General features: G+C 40.7%; 1 protein-coding gene across 4 annotated transcripts in view; it reads left to right on the top strand.

The window, feature by feature from the left end:
- Positions 1-205: 205 nt before the first annotated feature.
- LOC115574058 (uncharacterized) overlaps positions 206-21,755 on the top strand; it is a 55,449-nt gene continuing 33,899 nt past the window's right edge. The window contains exons 1-6 of one of the 4 annotated variants that reach the window (XM_030405254.1): positions 206-602; positions 879-965; positions 1,509-1,632; positions 1,724-1,826; positions 13,250-13,363; positions 13,445-13,561. In XM_030405254.1, coding sequence (XP_030261114.1) covers positions 491-602; positions 879-965; positions 1,509-1,632; positions 1,724-1,826; positions 13,250-13,363; positions 13,445-13,561 — 657 coding nt within the window. In that variant the 5' untranslated portion in view covers positions 206-490. The remainder of the gene's footprint in view (positions 603-878; positions 966-1,508; positions 1,633-1,723; positions 1,827-13,249; positions 13,364-13,444; positions 13,562-21,755) is intronic. The other 3 variants (XM_030405258.1, XM_030405256.1, XM_030405257.1) reach the window with 3 other exon arrangements.

Here is a 21,755-nt window from a genome sequence, read left to right as displayed (position 1 = left end):
CATTAAAGGGATATTCATGGTGTGTTAGACCATGGATTAAACTTACACCAGAATATCCCTTTACCACCGTTCCTACCTCAGTACTCTATTATTTATTTGTTTTATTTTGTTTTATTTTATTTTAGTATCTCTTTTATTTTTCCAATCATTTTTTACTACGTTAGTGGTTAAGAGAGCTAGGAATGAGCTTCCATGGTGATTAGGCAATACTGACTCAAGTGACTGAAGTGACTCGCACAACACGGTTCAATTTAGTGAGTGCCTCATAATGACTCGAATCCTTAAAAGGAACCGTATTCACCAGCTCCGTCCCCCTCCGTGGTTTCTCCGCCCACTCTGCTTCATAAGTAAGCTGAACAACATCGACACAGCGGATTGAGCTCACACAGCGAGACTGGGTGGACGCAACATGGCGGAGAGAGGCAGCGAGCAGTCGCGGTCCCCCTGGTCCTACCGGTCCAGGTCTCCAGCACCGCAGTAGACATGTTTAATGTGGACTCAGGTCTGTGGGAACAGTGAGGCGACACTACGACACCACAGGAGACAACCTGCTGTGAAACGAGCTCCTGGTGAAGAACCAGAGATGAGCCGATACGCAACAGGTAAGACAAGTGCAGCTGCGCCTCCATCTTTTTCCACACTGATGTGGCGGGAAACAGGTTGAAATCAAACCACAGCTCCTGCTTCATAGTCTTCATCACTCCAGCAGGTCACAGCTGTAGCCTTTATCAGGTCACAACTATAGTCTTCATCAGTCCACTGTCCGCAGCGAGGAATCTTCTTGACCAGTTCCTCCAGCGGCCACACAGTGACCAGTGATGGAAATAGTTTTTGGGTGTATTTTCAATCAAATTAATCATTTCCCTCAAACCTCTCAGGCACCCAGGAGCCAGTGCAGGAGTGTGCTCCCTCCCTGCTGCTGCCTGCAGATCATGTGCTCACCTCTGGAGCTGTGCTCTTCCCTGGTAACTATTACTCCCACTACTCTGCCTCTTACACAAGCTTTATGTACAACAGTGGATTACACTGCAGGCAGCTCAGGTGTGGTCAGGAGTACGAAGTGTTAGTTGAAGGAGACATTCACCCAAAAATGAAAGTTCCCTCATTATTTACTCGTCCACAGACACGACTGGAGCTTCACTGCAAAACAGCACTGCCGCATTCTCCTAAGCATTCAAACTCAGATTGTAATATTTACAATATTAATGAGGTTATGATACAATTTTTTTTCCATAAGTGAATAAACAAGCTGTTCTCATGGCTGCATCTTAATTTTTTGGTGAACTGTTCCTTTAAGAGTTATTTGATGTCAGCTGGCGTCAGCCCTTTAGTGTCCTTGTACTGAAGTGACAGATGGTGAGAACACTTCATGATTAAAGTTTTTAGATAGTCCAGACTGATATCATGTGCGAGGCTTCATGTTCTTAACTCTGTATCGATTCCAGAGTTTGCTGAGAGTCCTGTACATGTGACATGATTGTGTGATGATCATGATTCTGTCTGTACAGGTGCTTTTGATCAACATGGCTTCCCTCTGATCGTGTTCCCAGTGGATGGACAAGCCAAACTCTCCTCAGAACTCAGCAAAGCAGAAGTGGTGGACTTCATAAATTACTTTCTCTGCCTGCACAAGTATGTAGAGTCAGACTGCTCATTGTGTGTGTATATGTGTGTGAGCAGGAGTAGACTGTGTGCTGATGGTTGGATCATCTCTCTCTGACAGTAAGAAGCAGGAGAAGGACAGTCTTGTGTCAGTGGTGGCTGATCTGAGGCATGCCTCGCTCCAGACGACCAGGTTCATCTCTGAGACTCTGATTCTTCTCGAGGTACAGTTGTGGTGGCAGGCACTGTGTGCTGGTGCTGGAAATGTTGCTTGTAGCATGTTTGAAATTTGTTCTCAAATTAGATATCCATCAGGAAAGGATTCTGAAGGCCTGCCTCTTTACCATCACTGCACAACTACAGCTGAGCATGAACAGTCATCTTTCAGCTTTACCATCTGTACTGCTGTGTACCTACATTATGCCATCTGTTACTTACTATAAGTAGGCCTGTCACGATAACACATTTTGCTGGACGATAAATTGTCCCAGAAATGATTGCGATAGACGATAATATTTTCGTTTTGAGACCATTTTTCAACTAATATAATGATAATGGCATAATAATGCAAGTACACCCTTTCAAATATCAACTTTTATTTCTAAAGAATATTTCACATTGGAATGTGAAGAAGACATTTTAAATATCCAAAATAAATGAACAAAACAACCAGAAACAATAAATAAAAAGGACTCTGTTAGCAAAAATTGCCCTTGAATTACACACAACCAAAAACAATAACCCTATCCCTTTAGTATGTCGTCTTTCACGCTGTACAGTTCTGGAATTGCCGTTTGTGACACGCATGTTCTCCCAGGCAGTTTGTACTGGCTGTCAAATGTTTGCTGCATTTGTTGAAATGCCGGCTTTTCGACGGTATTAAAGGGCTGCATCTCTTTAGTGATGTAGCAAACTACACTGTCTGTGAGTGCACTAGTGCTGCTCGATTATGGCAAAAATCATAATCACGATTATTGAAGATGATTATTCATTGATTTGAGAACAAGCACTTATTGAACTTTGAACTCTGGTATTTCTTTTAACACGATAAGTTTGACTTGAAAAAACAAGAAAAATTTAAATTTTTTAAATAAATAAGAGAAAAATATATCAATAAAATTGATTAAACAATACGTAAAAATAAACACTATCTCGGTGCAGCTCGACCATAGGTCTGTTGTGGTGGCAAAATATAATGCTGTTGACACTTCTCTTGCAACTTGTCCACGACATTCGTCATAAAGGGCAGGCAGCGCAATTCTGCTGATATGGTGACGTGATGGTAACACATACCGCTTGTCCAATGTGTTAATCAGTTTATTGAACCCCGGGTCACTAAAGGTGTTGACAGGGAACATGTCTTTGTCAATCATGTATGTGACGGCATCCGTTATTTCTTTAAGCCTGTGGGAGCTGGGTGGATATGCGGTGGCATTGTAAAGTGTGTCCTTAATTGAGGACTGTGTGGTGGTGGCAGGTTTTCATTTTTGAGTTTTTTTGTTCCTTCACTACTTGGTCATGTATAACACTGTGTGTGGACTTTTTAATGGTTAAATAAATTGGTGGTGTTCTCTTGAGATGCAGACACGGTCGGTGACATATCTTGCACAATATCTTCCTTTGTTCCGAGTCAGACTCCTCGAAACCGAAGTGTTTCAACAACTCGGTTTGAATCCGAAGTGCTCCCACGCTGCAGTTGTCGTGTTCAGCTTTGAAACCAATTCCATCTTTGTTTTTATTCCGTCAAATCTCAACTAGTGTTACATCTGGCTTGCTAATCCTCACGGGGCTCTCATGCTGCACTCTTATGTCAGGGTCAGGGCCCTGCCTCCCCACACAGAGACAAAGAGTGACTGACAAGAGGGTTCACGTGGGAGACACGAGGAAAAGCATGCAAATGGAAATTTATCGAGGCCGGCAAAATTATCGAGCTCATTTTTATTTATCGTACGATTAATTGATTTATTGATTATCGTGACAGGCCTAACTTTAAGGAGACTTTTTAAAGCTGGGAAGTTTATAAGATATGGCCAGAATTTTGGTTTAAAACATTCAAAAGAACAACATTCTCAGTGTGAAGAAACGACATTCCGTCAGAGACATCTCTGTACTGTTTCGCAATACTGAAGTTGGCATACTAACCAGCTAGCCCAGCACGCCCTGTCTTGTAATATCACTTTGTACCTCAAGAGGCTGGGAGATGTAAAAGCAGTGAGTTTGTCACAATAAACTCTTAGAATGTCAAGGACACCTACTTTCCTTAGTAAACAGAAAAACACGACCACACACCGTCTGAATTCAAGTTTCTTTTTAACAGATCTGAGACAGGCTCTATTTTCTCATTGAGGCATCGTAAAACAAACTTCATTCAAACTCGTCATCAGTAACATAATACTGTCATCGTGTTTGCTGTTCTTTTGGACTGTGAGAATATTTTGATACCCAATGCTTTGGCCCCTCATACATGAAATGAATTGAATTGAAAAAATGCTATAACGGGCAACAACACGCTGCCATCCAATGTTTTTTTTTTTAAATAAATCTTTATCCACTTTCAAGTGATCAGTGTTCATATAAATATTTTTTTTTTTTTCAGTAGTTACTTGAAATGGTCACAGGGCCATCTGGCATCAAGATGAACTGAGTTACTTGATAATGGCAGCTGGTGAGCAGTTTGCTGCCCCCTTCGGTTTTGGAGCTAGTTTCAAATTCTGACCATTTGTTATAGATTACATCTTCAAATGTGTGCTTTGTGGGTACACCACAGCAACACTGACAGTACGAAGAAACCATGGGGCAACATTTGAAAACCCAACTTTTCCCAGACCAGACAGATGTATAAAGAGAGACTGTGTGTACATCAGACATACTTCAGACCTCATGTACGCATTATAATCTTTTTAGTTTTGAAGACATTTTAGAATAGAATAGTCTTTATTGTCATTGTACAGGAGAGTACAATGAAATACAACGTTCAGTAAGAAACTTCATTTCAAATGAATTGAGTGCAGAACTATTTAGATTTAATTGAAACCATCCCTTCCTGCTCTATAGATTAAACTGTGATCACTCCTCTGACATGGATGATTAAGACAATACGATGGTTTACATGTGCGGGGGATATAAACAGATATGGGTAACGGTCACACATAATGACGGGTGTTTTGATGCTGTTGGAGTCATTGGCTCCAACAAGGAGGTTGTTTTCACACAGTTGGATGTTTGTCCAGTTGGATTATACAAAAACTGCTGAACAGATTTGAACGAAACTAGGATGGAGCATGAATCTCAGCTCCGAATAGACCCCCATTAACTTCAGGTAAGGGTCCAGGTAAAGGGATGATTGCGGGAACTGGAGCTTTTATGAGTTTTATCCATCTGGTCTCTGATGCTACACAGTATGGTTAGTGATCCAAAGAGCTCTCTAAAGTGACATTTTCAGCAGCTGCTCAGTACAGAGACAGATACAGACTCCCTCTTGTCTTTTGCAACCATGAAGCTTGCAGGCAACTTTGTTTTGATTTTATCGCTCAGCTCTGATTGGCCCGTTCCCTCCTACTCTTCCTCACAGTAGTGGAAAAGAGGTTAATAAATCATGTGATGTTTTTTTCTTATTAATGTTCTGACCAGAGAATTTCGAAGATGTTGATAGTGACGATCAGCTTTTCCTATGTGTTGTTTAAAATCCTTGAGCGTAGTTGGGTGCTGTAGAAAATGACTGCAGTTGTTGGTTAGGACCAGGGCTGTAAACTAGCGGTCGCCACTCGCCAAATGCGACTAAAATATTCCCCTGGCGACTTAATTTTGGAGGGATACATGCCACGGGGCGGGTATACTAAGAATTTCTGGGGAGAACCCTGTAAATGTTTGTCCCGATGGTCGTGCTCGCAATAAATTATGCATAATATAGCAAAACATTGTAGTAGCTGTTAAGTGATAAATTATGACGGTAGCGAACATTAGTGCTAAACCAGCTATTTGTTGTGTGTCGCACTGTAGTAGCTCCCCCGACGTCACCGCTGTAGAAAATAGTTCCCCTCAAAAGCAACGTAGCGTGCGCGTCACCGCTCTTTAAAAGTTTGGCGCAGTGACTGTGATTCGAGCACAGCAATGACGACACCTCTAACTCATGAGCTGAGGGAAGTTGTACTTAAGTATAATAAGATAATTAGGTTTCAGTATGATAATCAAGTGGCTTAATATGAGAACAGTTGTCACGTCACAAAACGTGTAAAACCTCGGGTCTATCAAATCCAGTGTAAATGTTATTACGGTACAGTCGCCACTGACAAGTCTATTACAGAGCCTGATAGTTAATTAATGAGTGTTTCCTTTGTCAAAGTTTTGCACTGTTCAAGTTTTTAATCTGCAATGTTATGAAATTTAATTAATAATATTAAAATGTATTTCTAAGTAATACTTTGGCCTCTTTTCTAAGCATGTATTGGTATATAATACTGTTATCTCCATGAAAAGTACTGAAACAGATGTATATGCAACAAAAAGAGGCAATTTATTAATTGGCTGGTAAAAAATGTACTTGGCTGGTAGATTCTTTCATCTACCGGTCCCCTTGGCAGGTGAGCCAAAAAGTTAGTTTACAGCCCTGGTTAGGAGATTTGAATTATATTTCTCATTTTTTGCTGCTGGGCGTCTTTTAATGAGTTTGTGATTATCCCTCTGCAGATAAATGATGAATGTCGCAACAAAATGATCCAGTGAGACCTTCTTTCATGTTTTTAAAGGTTTTTTTTTTCTCAGAAAAGTTGACAGAACTAAGGGGGGGGGGATGAGCAGTCCCAGTGCAGCTTGGGTCTGTCCGAGGTGTGCATGAACACAGGTTGAAGTTGGTCCAGTGCACTCAGATTAGTGACGCTCTTAGCTTGTGATTGCCCTTTTGACTTGCAGAGCATTTTCTTGCAGTGTAAGGTTGTGCAACATTTGTGATGTTGATTCAGAGAGCTGTAGTCTGAGTTCAAGTACAATACCAAGTGCGTCACATCTGTGGTCATTTAATAGAAAAACCTCCAGGGAAATGACATTAAATGAGGGCAATTATGCTGCATTTTTGCATCCAGATCAGCAGCTCCACATAGCTAGTTTCTGTGGACTGGTTTGCTAGTCTGGTGTCAACATGCATACCAACATGTTTCTGTATGATAATTTGTGATTACAAACTGCTGGACAACAAACCTCCCACATAACTGTCACTCTGTCTTCATTTATGTTTGTACTGATCCAACAGAACTGAACATGACTTTTGTGTGATAGATTTAGTTAGTTACATTTCTTATTGAACAATGACTGACAACATGATGTGCAGCTGCACCATATCAGTGAATTCATTTGGTAGCAGTGCTACGTGTCATGTTTTCTGAATGTCAGTGTTTTGTTTTGTTTTTGTAATTAAAATTTTATTGGCATTTTCAAGTTTCAAAATTGAACACTAAACACAAAACAAGACAATAAAACAAAAACAAAAAGGGATTGATGGCACATGGCACCCACAAACTCCCCAAGCCCCCTCCGATCATGGCACAGACATCACAAGACATGGCACATGAAAATCCAATGACAAAACACCCAAATAAAAATACAAACATACTGTCCACATGTAATCCAGTTCACAGTGTCATGGCATAAAGAATAAAATCGTCCCTCACTGAGGGATCTCAGTCCTTCCTGAGTTCTGACCAGGGCCTTCCTCAGTTTTTATGTGTCCAAAAGCAGCCCCAGGAGGTGGTCCCATCCTCCAGTTTACCTTTTAATCTGTTGTGTATAGACTCATAAAATGCAGTCTCGACCACTGCGTCCACCCACGCTTTCATATTTGGACGTTTAGCTGTTTTCCAATGTCTCAAAATGATTCTTGATGCAGTGATTAAACCGACCATAATAACAGAAAAGGCGCCTTTTGAAATGTTAGGTATTTGGGATTTGTCCCCTAATAAACATAATTCAGGGGTCAGAGGTATCGCTGAACCGAGCCAGCCACTCAAAACCTCTACAACTTTAACCCAGAACGGCATCACCAGGACACACTCCCATATACAGTGTAGAAAAGTGCCCACTTCTGTTTTACATTTCCAACACAGGTTGTCATTCATCAGTTTCATCCTGTGAAGTCTCGTCGGTGTGTGGAAATATCGATGTATAATCTTATACTGTATGAACTTTCCTCTTGCCTATCTCACATATTTCCCACACTCCTACAAAATCTCCAACCATTTTTCCTGTTTAAAATCTGTTCTCAAATCCCTCTGCCACAACAGCTTCACATTAGATTATTCACCACCCAGTTTATAAAATAGTGAAGCTGTATGGCATTCATGTGGCCTGTGATCCAAAATTTGATTCTCTATGATTTACTTTAAATTTAAAGGTTACACAATTTCTCATCCGTAGGTATCTCCAAAAATGTTGGTTGCCTTCAAGAGTGAATTTACGAGTGAAGTCAGCATAGGACATGAACACACCATCTCTATACAAGTCTCCTATAGTGTGTATGCCACATAAATGCCACTGATTCCAACAAACGGGTGTTTTTTCTATATAGATGGCAGGATTATTCCACAAGGATGCGTACTTTTGTACATTTGCTTTATGCACTTTGGTCCGTACTTCGCCAGAGTGGATTTGTTGTGTTGACTTGCTGAGACAGTCTCTCAGTCGGATTAAATGGTGAACACAATTTTTTCTCAATATCCATCCAGTCAGCTGTGTCCCCTGTCTCTTCCCTATATTTGGCTAATTTGGACATTTCAAATGCTAAATAGTACAGTCTTGGATCTGGTAACCCCATTCCCCCTTTCCCCTTTCCCCTTAGGGCCACATAATTTACTCAATTTAATTCTTGCTTTCTTCCCTTCCCAAAGAAATGTTTGATCATATTGTCATACCTCTTAAAAATGTCCGGCAGAATAGTAATTGGCAACATCATAACCAAATAATTAAATTGAGGGGCAACACTCATTTTTACAATATTTACCTTTCCCCACAGAGTAAGCCTGAGCTTCAATTTTTCCTAACACTTGGTTAAAATTCAGTAGGGGTAGTTCATCCAGATCTTGGCTGAGTCTAATTCCTAAATACTTAAAACCTTTAGGGACGAATTTAAATAAAAAAATTTCCACCATGTATGAATAGCATGATTTAGTTAGAGGCATGGTCTCAGACTTATTGGAATTGATTGTGTAGCCTGAAAATTTAGAGTACAATTGAATGGTGTCCATCAAATGTGGTAATGAGGTGAGTGGGTCACTCACCACAGCCAAAATATCATCTGCATAAAGCAATAGTTTGTGTTCCTGTCCTCCAACCTCAACTCCCTTAATGTTTTTATTCATCCTAATACTGGCTGCTAACAATTCCAAGAAAATTATGAACAGTAAGGGACTCGGAGAACAGCCCTGATGGGTCCCTCTAAGAGGCCAAAAAATGGTGATATTATCCCATTAGTTATCACTGCAGCTTTTGGCTCCTTATTTAATATCTTAACCCACCTGGAGAAGCATGGACCGAACCCGAGATGCGTCAGGGTGGAAAATGGGAATCCCTACTCCACCCTGTCAAAAGCCTTTTCGGCATCTAAGGAAATTGCAGCTATTGGTACATCTTTTTAATGACTCAACCGCATTGAATGTAGCAGTTTTCTCATACTATCTGTAGAAGATCTGTTTTTCATAAAACCTGCCTGGTTAGGATATATAATGTTGGGCAGGACTTGTTGTAAACGTAGGGCCAGCACCTTTGTTAATATTTTACAATTTAAATTGAGCAAGCTAATGGGTCTGAAATTGGATGGATCTGTTATATCCCTATCTTTCTTAGGAATGAAAGATATTAAGGTTTCGTTGAAGGTAGGTGGCACCTGTCCCTTCTCAAAAGCCTCCTGATATACCTTCTGCAGAACCGGAGCAAGAATATCTACAGGGGCGTATTTAGTCATTTTTTCGTTCAACAAAGTTATTGCACACATTTGAAAACGGTCAAAATGACCGTATTGGCTGTCTAGTGTTAAAATCCTTCTATTCTTGAGGATTATTATCTAACAAGTGAATCATCTCAACGCTTTTACTGTAATTGATAAGAACATTTATCAACATTTAATATAGTATACCATTTCGACCGCTTTAATACTCACATCTTTGTGATGAAAAGTGTCACTCTCCACTTCATCTCCTCCTCGGCTGACACTGACGGGGTTCAAGAGCTCCTGGCTCTTGCTGTTGTTGAGTATCTACGGCTACATTCGGTGTGACTTGGAAAAAGGTTGACACCTTTGGTAGTTTTGATAAAAATCTGTTTGCTTTCCTCGCCTTCTCCTCTTCTCCGCTCCATCATCGTAACTAGGCTTAATTTTTCTCAACTCAAAACTAGTTTGTTTTGCTACCGTCTTCCTGAATCAAGCCTGCACATGCGTAGTAACATGGAATACTCCATTGCATGAGAAGGGAGGGGGGAGCAGTCGAAACGATCATGATAGATTAAGCATTTTTATGTATTGTAAAAGCGCGCGAATTAAGACTAAAACAATAATAATTGCATGGTTTCCTCCAGGATTTTTTTTAAACCGTGGGGGAGGTCTGCCCGAGTGGAAGAGGGGGGGTGACGACGACGACGACATGAATTTTGAAATGTGAAATTATGACCATTTCAAACTGAATGTTTTTCTAAATACATTATTTACTATAGGGTTTCCGGTACATAACTTGTAGTTAAATAACTAAACTAGTCTATACTGAATACCTCAACCTCCTTCTCTGCCTCTCCTCTTTTCTCTCCTCCACTCACCCCCTGCACTACTTCTGCCTGTGCTCTTATCTAATATAATATTGGGAAGTGTTAAATTCGTTCACATCACCAATACCACGCAGGTAATGTTAGGAATATTTAAATATTACACTTATCATGGTACACATTATCATTTCTATTGACTTGAGGGAATAACATCACGACAATAAGTCAAGAACATTGAGCCTCTCCTTTATGTAAGGTTACCTGACTCTCTTCCTCTGGAACCTTTCTCTTCTTTTGAAAATAGTTTAATATACTCATCTGAAAATGTAACCAGAAAAGAGTCATGGCAGAAAATTACCTGGGCATTACCTAAGCTAACGTTATGTCGTGCTGTTCAAAACGTGTATCTGAAACGTAACAGGTTTCCTCTATCAATAGAAAATTAAGTTTTACAGTTAAAAATTAATCTACAACAAAATAATATCTCTCTCTACTGTATAACCAAAGACTCGACATGCTTTATAGGCCTAAAGTAATCTCTCTTTAACAAGTGTCAATGGTACAAAAATAAACTAAAAATAAGAATCTCTCTGAAATAATGATAGAAATAATACGTATCCTGTATTAACCAAACAGTAACACATTTATCAGGATTTTTTCTGTAGCCTAATCCATCTATACATCAGGGTCGTTTTCACTGGTTTGAACAAAACTGTATGTATAGGCCTATAAAAATATATAACCTAGCTTAGGTACCTTTCTTTCACCCTTTTCTCTCCCTCCACGTCGGACTGTTGTCTCTACTCTCTTCGTCTTTCGCGCGCTACAGCTAGACAGGCAGGTGGTGACTCCGGTGTTGGTTTTTCAAAATAAGGGTACACTATTTGCAGCGTAGCGTCACATTTCACGAAAAACACCATGTTTTGTGCCAAAATCACATTTCATACAATAATTTACATTAATATAAACATAAAATAACGTAAAAACAATGTTTAAAAAAAACAAAACATTATTCTGAAGGTGTGGCGGCTTTTATTTTGCCGTGGCGGTGCGCCACAATCAATTACATGTAGAGGAAACCTTGAATTGCTTTAAATCAAAGACAACTTTATGAATCAGTTTTATGAGATGATGAGTTTATGAGATTACGAGTTTATGAGTTTGGGGGCCCCTGGAAATCTCGGGGCCCCAGGCAATTGCCTGTGTTTGCCTAATGGTAAGTCCGCCCCTGAATATCTATATACTCTTTATAATATTCCGCCGGGAATCCATCATAACCTGGTGATTTCCCAGTTTTCATTAATGAGACTGCCTTCCTTATTTCGCCCTCAGTTATCGGAGACTGTAGTTTCTCTGCATTGTCAGAAAGTAATTTGGGCATGTCACTGTTGGAGAAGAACATTTCCTGCTCCTTTTGGTAAATGCTGTTACACGCTGTTAATGTATACAGTTTCTCATAGAATTGTTTGAATACCTTTTTGTATATCTTTAACTGAGGTAACTAGGGTATCCCCCTGTTTAATGGCTGGGATGGTGTTCGAAAAGTCCTTCTGTTTTCTCCCCGCCCTCCATAAAAGTTAGTTTTTATTCTGAACAGTGCATATGCTACTTTTTTGTTATAAATTTCGTGCAGCTGAAATTTCAGCTTACAAAGTTCCTGATATTGTGACTCCGATTAATGCTCAGATGATTGAATTTCCTTTAATTTAATTTCCTTCTCCAAATCTTTGATTTTGTTAAGGCAGTCTCTTTTTTTTTTTTTTTTTTTGAGAAGCATATGCTATCAACTTCCCCCTTTTTATATAAGCTTTAGACACTTCCCAAGCAGTTTTAATTTCTTTGTGCTTCCAATATTCGAAAAAAGATTTTTGATCCTTACCCAGCAATGTCTTGAAATGTTTGCAGTTAAGAACAAGTCAATTCTGGAATAAGATTTGTGACAGTGAGGAAAAAAAGGTATATTCCCTCCCATTGGGGCTGGTAAGCCTCCATATATCTGTTAGTCCCATATCTTCGTTTAGCATGTGAATTGCCTCTCTATCTTTGGTCCTCAATGGACCCTTAGACCTGCTTTTATTCAGTCCATTACTTCATTAAAATCTCCTGCTAATATTACATGCCCATCCATATCTCCCAAGACCTTAAAATACCATGGAAAAAATGTGGATCCCCTTTGTTGGGCGCATAGATGTTACAGTCTAACCTTCACTCCCACTATTAATGCTTGTACACATACCATTCGCCCTTCTGCATCTTTAACCTCTTTCAATAACACAAATTGTATATTCTTTTTAACCAGAATCATTACACCATTACGTGCATTCGACAGCGAACTGTAAAATATATGTCCTATCCACCCTGTTTTAAATCTGACCTCCTCTCCCTCATTTAGGAGAGTTTCTTGTATGAAACTGGGTTTCCACTCCCATTAATATTCCAGGACACATATTTAATACACTTCCCTGTCATATTTACCTGCATGTATTGTTGTATCCATGTCTGTTATACTATTAACACTAACATATATCTGCCCATGATGTCTGCCCCTTCCTGAGTTATGATTTGCCAATGCCATGTGCCCCGTCAAAACATAAACATAAACACAAATACAACGTGTGAAAAAGGAACATTTTCAATACTGAACACATAAGGAAAAAACAAGTTATACCAAACCAAAAACCAGCCCGCAAGCTGCCTGTCAAAGTGTTTTGGTTATTTAATTTACTTTTGTGGGAGTGGATCAATTGTTATTGATGTTTGACCTACCCTGCCCTCTGCTGCTTTGATCTGGACCCTTCTTTAATCCATCTCAGTGAAATACTAAACTGTTGGAATGCTCCTTCAATCTGATTGAGCAGAAAGAGCAACAAGTCATTTGGTTCAGTGTTAATGTAAGTTTCCCTTCTAGCTTCACAGGCGGACCGTCCACGGTGTGTACATAATTCAGCCCAAAAAGAAAGACACTGTGAAGCTGCTGCTGAAGCTCCTGGCTCCGTCCAGGTCTTACACTACTGCTTTTAAGGTAAATGAAACAAAACACGAACTGTAGCCCTGGGTTTGTTTTAGGTCTGACTTCAGTAACACTCATCTCATCCTTCTGCAGAAAGTCCTTCTGAAAGAAATCTCAGAGCTCTCCAACTACATTGACAGAAGCCAGCTAACAGTTCCACTGGGTGGCTACTTTATTTACTGTCACCGGAGTTGGGCTGCCTTCATTAAGGTACAATATCCAATAGCTATACTTTTAACCGGCCTCCCACTGGGGGGAATTGTTCAGCAGAAGTTTTGAGTTGAATTACGTTACAGTTCTGAAGTTCTTCACGGGTGATATTTCTGTGAATGAAGCCCTAGGCTTTACATGTAGAACTGATTATGCTAAAGAACACAATTCTTCCTGATGTGCAGGCGTTCCCAGTTAACACCAACTTTTTTCACCAACTACTTTGCAGATGTCATTTCAGATACTCACATTTAATGTAGGGCTGTTATCTCCTAGTCGACTGGTCAATTTTTTTTTTTGTCGATGCGTTCTGGCTCAACCAAAATTCTGATTGGTCATTTTTTTCGGCGTGTCAATTACATGCTGCTGTTGCAGTGCGTAAACACGCAGCAGGTCCTCTCCATCCCAATGCTGTGTGTCCTGTAGGGCTGCCCCCAAATAGTCGACCAAGCACTGGTCGACCAAAAACTCATTAGCTGACCAAAATTTCGTTGGTCGATTGGTCGCAGGAAAAAAAACAAAAAACATTTGGAGCCGTGTCTTGTCAAAATTAAGTCATGCGCACTTGTAAAATTAAGGCTCATAATTTTATGTTATTCAGTCGCTGAGGCTAGTATATTTGGGGGGGGGGGGAATTAAAACACACACACACACACACACACACATCAATCGATCGACTAATCACTCTAAATGACGACCACTGGTCGACCAAGAAAATCCTTGGTCGGGGGCAGCCCTAGTATCCTGCATATGGCATATTTGACTTCATCAGGAGGAAAGTACCAAGTGCTAATGGGGGTGTTTTCAGAGCACCCCTGTTTCACAGGTAACAGTGTGTCTTCAGAACACCCCCCTTGTTTTCACTATTTTGGATTAGCCCAACCCACTACAGACCAACAACTCAAGGTCCGGTGGTTTGTTAGATATCTATTTATTTTTAAGCGTTTCATTTACAGTCATTCCTATTCTACCATGTCAAAGACATCATTTTATAAAAATAGAAAATGGGGAAAAAAGTCGAATGCAAAGTTTGCAAACAGTTTGTATATCACAGCTCGACTACAAACATGGCATATCACCTAAAAACGGTAAGCTGACTTGATAGTGTCTGTCAATTATTATAACATGACAAAAACAATTGTCTAAATATTCCTCAGCAGTTCTTGTGCTGATATCACCAGTTGACATAGTGTGAGAAAGCCAACAAGCTCAGTAAAATAGGACGGCAGGGAGATGCCAATGGGTTGGACAGCAAACAGGGCAAGTAATGGTGAGGGTTGGATGTTGGCAGATGTGATGGCTGATAGGGAGTCAAAAATGCACGTCCAGAAGGGAGCAAGGGTGGGGCAAGACCAGAGCATATGACTGAGATTGACTGGTCCTTGGTGACACTTGGTGTCACAGTTTGGATTAATGTCTGGATAAATACGAGACCGCTTACTCTTAGACCAGTGAACTCTGTGAATCACTTTGCATTGTAAAACTCCATGACGAGCACAGACAGATGATGAGTAGACCCGACTTAGAGTCTGCTCCCAGGCAGCAGGACCCATATCCTCACCAAGCTCTGTACACCACGCACTGCGTAAAGCATCGGAGATTGTCGTACGACTTTTGAGAAGAGTATTGTACAGTAATAAAATGGAACCTTTGAGATTGGGGTTAACTGCAAGTATGGTGTCAGTGAGGGTAGAGGGAGGGAGGGCAGGAAAGCCAGGAAACCATTTGCAAACAAAATCTCTGACTTGCAAATATCTAAAATGTGTGGGCTGCAGACTGAAAGCTTTAGTTAACTGGTTGAAAGAAGCAAATATGCCACTAATATAAAGGTGTTTTATTGACACAATCCCCAGGTCCTTCCAGGTCAAAAAAGCTTTGTCAATAACTGATGGAGTGAACAGAGGGTTACAATGTACTGGTTACAAGACGGGTATTAATGTAGTCCAAAGTGCCTCCTGAACTGATTCCACATTTTAAGGCAGTTTTTCACTACAACACTGCTTGAGTGTGCAGTCGGTGACGAAGTAAGGGTGAGGCACAACAGACATCAGAGAAGGGGGGACTACATGAGGTTTCCTCAATCTGAAGCCATGATGGAGATTGGCTATTGGTGCAGCACCAGTGCAATATTGTTCTAATGTTTGCAGCCCAATAGTAGAGCATAAAGTTGGGTAGAGCTAGGCCGCCCAACTCCTTAGGGTTTTGTAGAATTTCTTTTTTTGTTCCTAGGGGTGCTTTTGTTCCAAATAAATTGTGAGATTGAGCTATCAAGTGAGTGAAAAAAAAGGTTTGGGGAAGAAAATAGGAATACATTGGAAAAGATACAGGAACTTGGGCAGTACATTCATTTTAATACAATTTATTTGACCAGCAAGAGACAAAGGTAAGAGAGACCGCCGATGGATGTCTTGGGACAGCCTGGCTAAAAGGGGGGAAAAGTTAGCTTTAGATAATTCTGAAAGGTTTTTAGTTACACAAACACCCAAATATTTAAAGTGCTCCAGAGATGTTCTGAATGGTAATTGTGAGAGAGGATCTTTGACTGGCACAAGTTCGCTTTTATGAAGATTTAATTTATAACCTGAGATATGGCCAAATTCTTTCAACACATTTAGTACTAGGGGGATAGATTTTGGTGGGTGGGAGAGAAAGACCAAGAGGTCATCCACATATAAGGATAATTTGTGTTCTATGCCACCTCTTGAGATGCCCTGCATCTGACTGGACCTGAGAGCTATTGCTAGAGGTTCAATGGCAAACAGTAATGGAGAGAGTGGACAGCCCCGTCGGGTACCACGTTCAAAGGAGAAATGGTTAGAATAGTCATTATTTGTGCGGACACAAGCAAGCGGGGGTGTATATAAAGGCTTAATCCTTGATTATAAACGTATTGCCAAAGCCAAAACGTTTCAATGTGTAAAACAGGCAAGGCCACTCCACACGGTCAAATACAGAATATCAAATGGTCGCCTGACGTTATGAAAGGAATGTCTGTTCTTTACAAACTCTGTTTGGCCTGTGGCAATGACAGTTGGAAGGGTACACTCCAGTTGCCTAACCACCATTTTAGCTAATAGTTTGACATCTGCACAAAGCAGAGAGATAGAGCGACAGTTACCACAGGACAGTGGATCTTTATCCTTTTTTAATTTAAGCATGATAGTAGCCTGACGTAATGTGTGAGGGAGTAAGCCATTTTGCAATGATTCGTTAAACATTTTAAGTAATAGTGCATCTGAAAACATTTTAAAAAATTCGACAGGGAAACCTTTAGTGCCAGGGCATTTCCCATTCTGCATAGACATTAAAGCACTCCTAAGTTCGTTTATTGTAAATGGTGCGTCCAGACTAGAAGCCACCTCAGAGTTGACAGAGGGGATATCTAAGGAACTAAAAAAGTTTTCATACTGTGTTTCGTTATCTGGGCTCTCAGAGGTGTATAATGAAGCATAAAGGTCTCTGAACTGCTTGTTAATGGTTTGAGGGTTAATGGTCATTCCAATATCTGTGTTAATCTGGGTGATGTACGTTGATGAAGAGGACTGCCGAATTTGGTGAGCAAGCAGTTTACTTGGTTTATCTCCAAACTCATAATAATTGTGGCGTGTTTTTAACAGTGACTCTGCTGTCTCATTGGAGGCCAGAATGTCATATTCTGCCTTCTTTGTGAGCAATTCTTTGAAAAGATCAGCATCAGGTGTATCCACACACTTCGACTACAGCTCTGATATATCCTTGGAGAGAGGGACCTTCTTTTTTCCTAGCAATCTTTTTCTGATAGGCTGAATAAGATATTATTTCTCCTCTTGAGTAAGCTTTACATGACTCCCATATAGCTGCTGCAGACACATCTGGACTAACATTGGTAGATATGAAAAGATCTATACGACTGTTAATTGCACTAATAAAGTTTGTGTCAGAAAGTAACAACAAAATAAAGCGCCAGTGAGAGTGGGAGAGGGATCTGCCGGGAGGGAGACATCCATAACAACGGCTGCATGGTCTGAAATAACAATGGTATTGTAGGGATACGATGTGACAGAGGAGAGGAGTTTATTATCAATGAGAAAGAAATCTATTCGTGAGAATGTGCCATGGACATGAGAAAAAGAGAATTGCTTGGTGCTAGGATTAAAAGCGCTGGATGACTTTAGATGATTTAGATGGAACACATGGCCTGTGAGATGAACCATCAAGCGAGGGATCAAGACAGCTGTTGAAGTCACCACCAAGGATAAGCTGGTGAGTATTTAGGTCAGGGAGAGAGAAAAAAAAAATCTTAAAGTTCTCATTATCCCAATTTGGGCCATACACATTTGCCAACACCAGATCATTGCCTCCAATTTTACCTGTAATAATTATAAGACATCCATTAGGGTCTGAAATGACAGTGGACACTGAGAAAGGGAAAGACTTATGAATTGGAATTGCCGCCCCACAAGCCTTACTTGAGAATCCCAGAGGAAACGAAAAGGTTTGTAGCAAACCTTGTACAGTTCCGCCATGGAGTTTTTGTACTGTAATCGTCGTAGAGTTGGATCTTGTGCAGGTCACCCCATCTGCGAGCCTCACGGATGAGCATGTCCTTTACTTGGAAGCGGTGGAGTCGTATGATGACAGGTCGTGGCTTGTCTCGTGTAGCAGGCTTGGGTGTGAGGCTCCAATGGGCACGGTCGAGCTCGGGGGGGGGGGGGGGGGTGAGGAGAGGACTTCCATGCCAAAGACATCCACAAGTAGTTGTGAAAAAAATGTGGTTGGTATTGAGCCTTCAAGCGACTCAGGCAGGCCGATGATCCTGATGTTTTGGCGCCTATTGCGACCCTCCAGGTCAGCTAGCTTAGCTTTCAGTGACTCGTTGTCGTGTTGGAGAGTTGGAGTGGAACATGTTGTCTCTAGTTGTTGGAGACGAAGGTCCACCTCATTAGCGTTTTCTTTCTTTTTGATCCGCTGCCCGTGGTCTGTAACAGTTGAGTGTAAGCTGTCCAGCTTGGTTGTCAGTGCCTCAAAAGATGACTTAAAGTCTGCAGACAGTGCTTTCCTATGCTCCTCCAACAGAGCGCTAAGCTATGGCATGGTGATGCTAGCAGACGACGAAGAAGGTCCGTCTTTACCTTGCTTGCCCTTTTGTTTTAGACATAACTGTATGTGAAAATAGTCAGCACTAACATTTAGCCTATTGCACACAAAACAAAAATAATGAAAGGAGAGGTTTAAAAGGTAGAGTAAAAGTTCAGTCGTGGGAGCGAGCTGTGGCATGTCTACTACGCACACCTCATACCGGAAGTCCAGACCTAATTAATTCATTTTAATTACTTAATTTCAGTGCAAAATAATAAGGTCAAAAACGATTTGATATAAAGCAAATAGACTACTAGTCCTTATGTTTATTTTTAATTAAGTGGAAGGCTACAAAGTCTACCAAGTACATGTATTAACAGACACACGACATAAGTACATAACGCAATACAAGTGCAAGTAGCACAGTGAGTGTCAAATATATTCCACCCTTCCCCCTCATCATACCCCCACCATATGGCCTGGTTTTGGAGATTCACTGATATGGGGATGAATGAGACTTTATATCTGTTTGAGGTATCTTCTCTTTTATTTAATTGGGACCCTGTTATGTCAACCGGATGGAAGCAGCTCACATTGATTGTACAGGACATGTGAGGGGTCAGTACTATCTCCTCAAAGAGCTGGAGGGCTAGCTAACCAAACCAAGCTGCCATTCCATGTCTGAGTATACTCTCACACAGCATGATTAAACACCAACATCATATTCTGTTAGACTCTAAACACCGCAAGTCTTTGCAAAAAAATAAAGCTGCTCTCCTACTGCACACCCCAGGACAGATTCATTGTTTAATCACACAATTAGTTATCTGATGTGCAACGCCACAGCCAAATGTTTCTTCCTGCTACATTTAGCATGCATGTGATTAAGGCTGTGCTCCACTCACTCGGTCAGGAGATGTTTTCATTTGTGAATCCATTCATGAGATCCGTCCAGGCGGCCTGCGTCTATTGTTCGTTACCTTGGTGAAGCTTGTGCAAATGCCTCTCGTAATCATCTGACCCTATTAGCAACTGAAAGGAGCCCCTCTTTCCAATACATTATACATTCAGTCATGTTCAGCAGGGTACATGACAGTATTCATTAACCACTGCAGCCCTCTGCCTCTAACAGTTCTATTTAGGATACAACAATCGTCTCCACTAGAACTACGCTACACTAGAACAAGATGTATTTAGCATCACCTTGATCCATCATGAAAATGATATTAAGACTCTAAAAGTAAGTGCGAACCATAGATTAAGCAGCCATGTTTTAAGCTTGTCAAAAATAAAGGATGTAAAATGGTAACGGTAAAGGGTAAAGGTAAAATATGGGCTATAACAACATAAATGGGTCTTTCCATACCAACTCGCCTAAAACTTCCCAGTTCATGTCCTGGATTTTCTCAAAGAAATCCCTGTTGGAAATTCTATTGATGGGACCTTGTAAAATCCTAAAGCTGTACTACAAATGCTTTTAAGTTATGAATTTCTTTAAACCAGTTAATGAACGCCCCTGTTTTAAGGTTCTTTTTCCAAAACGACATACCGAAATTAAAAGCATGACAGCTCCCACATAGTTTGAGACTCAGGGATGTGCTTGTGCACCATTGGAAAGGTAACCCTCAAGTTTTTTCTAGAAGTGTAAGTGTGATTCTATGACATACTGACACAGAGTTACAGAGGTTGGAACACAGGTTTTGGTTTTCGTCCAATTCAGATGTCAATAAACTGACTAAGATATAAAGGTTCAGGTATGTCTATGGACACAGCAGATACAATTAGGCCATAGCCACAGGTCTCAGCTTGCTACACTCAAAATTTGAAGTCAAAAGACTAAAAAATTGATTTTTCACAATTTTTTTTCTAAAGGCATGTCTGTGCGTTTTGCTTGGGTCCTTTTTTTTCCAAGAGCACCTACTAAGATTCAAAGGCTTATAACTTGAGAACCCCTTTACCTAGAAACATAATCTTGGTCTCAAATGAAAGCTAAGACCCTGGGGTTTCTTGCTGGTTCAACACTTGTAGCTAGTTTTGGGTAAAATGACATGGATATTCCCATTCTATGGACTCTTGGCGAACTATGAAAAAAAAATTGTGGCATGATGTTGTAGCTGTGGAAAAAGGGATAACTCTGAAGGTATGTAGGCATTCTTGCTTTCCTGCAGTAGAGGGCTCTTTCTAATGTTGTGTCATGGTGAGTTTAGAAGGCTATTACATGGTCTGGAAATAACTTTTTTGGGCTTAAAATAATCACGACAGTCTCAGCTTTCCAACAGTGAGTATATACTGTTAAGATCTGATGCTTAAAACTATTAGCAAAAAAACTATTAGTTTTTACGAAGGGTGTTCGTTTAGTGAAGGGTGTTCCTATGTTCGAACGGTGTTCCTTAAGTGGTTAAGTTTGGCCCTCTGAGCTAAATTGTAGCATTTTTGTGATTCTCTGTATGTATATTCAGAATTTAACCAATTTTATACTGGGCATGAAGCGGCCAATTTGGCTGTCCTTTTTGCGGCTAGGTCCGTTGATTTAGACAGAAGGCGGTGAATTGGGGGTCTGTTTTTGGTCCGCCAATTTGACGCCTTGGAGGGTACACTTTTTCCCCACCTCCATTGCTATGTAAATCCGAGCCGTCGTTGTGCCGACAATTGCGTGAGATAGGAGTTGTCGATGACGTGCACTGTTGTGCAAACCACAGCCAGGGAGTATTAAAACCAGGAAACAGCTGATCACAGCAGTCAGTCAATCACTTCATCCGCGGACATCAAGATGAGCAACTAGAAAGCTGCTGAGATCCAAGAGATGCTAGCATCTCCTCGGTCTCTGTAGCTGTCTTTGTTGTCCGCTTGTTCTTGTAGCGTTAAGCTACTAACGGCCGCTACTTTCAAATTAAAAGCCCCCTGCTTAGAACCCAGCTCTAAACTTCAATGGGGTGCAGTGTAAAGCTTATTTTGAAGACAAATTCAACCTGCTTCACTGTTCACACCCAGCTTCGTGCTATACCTCACGTCACATGTTTGTGCCTACCCCAGTGGCGGCCAAGTGGCTGCTTTTTGGAAAAGATGGAATATTACACCTCCCTTTTTAGATAGACAAGGCGGCACATTGCTACCTTTTCTATCTAAAAGGTGCTAA

This window comes from Sparus aurata, chromosome 22 (genome assembly GCF_900880675.1).
Source record: "Sparus aurata chromosome 22, fSpaAur1.1, whole genome shotgun sequence".
Taxonomy (NCBI): Eukaryota; Metazoa; Chordata; class Actinopteri; order Spariformes; family Sparidae; genus Sparus; species Sparus aurata.
Note: the sequence above shows the minus strand (reverse complement) of the source record. Positions and strands in the feature narration are given on the sequence as shown.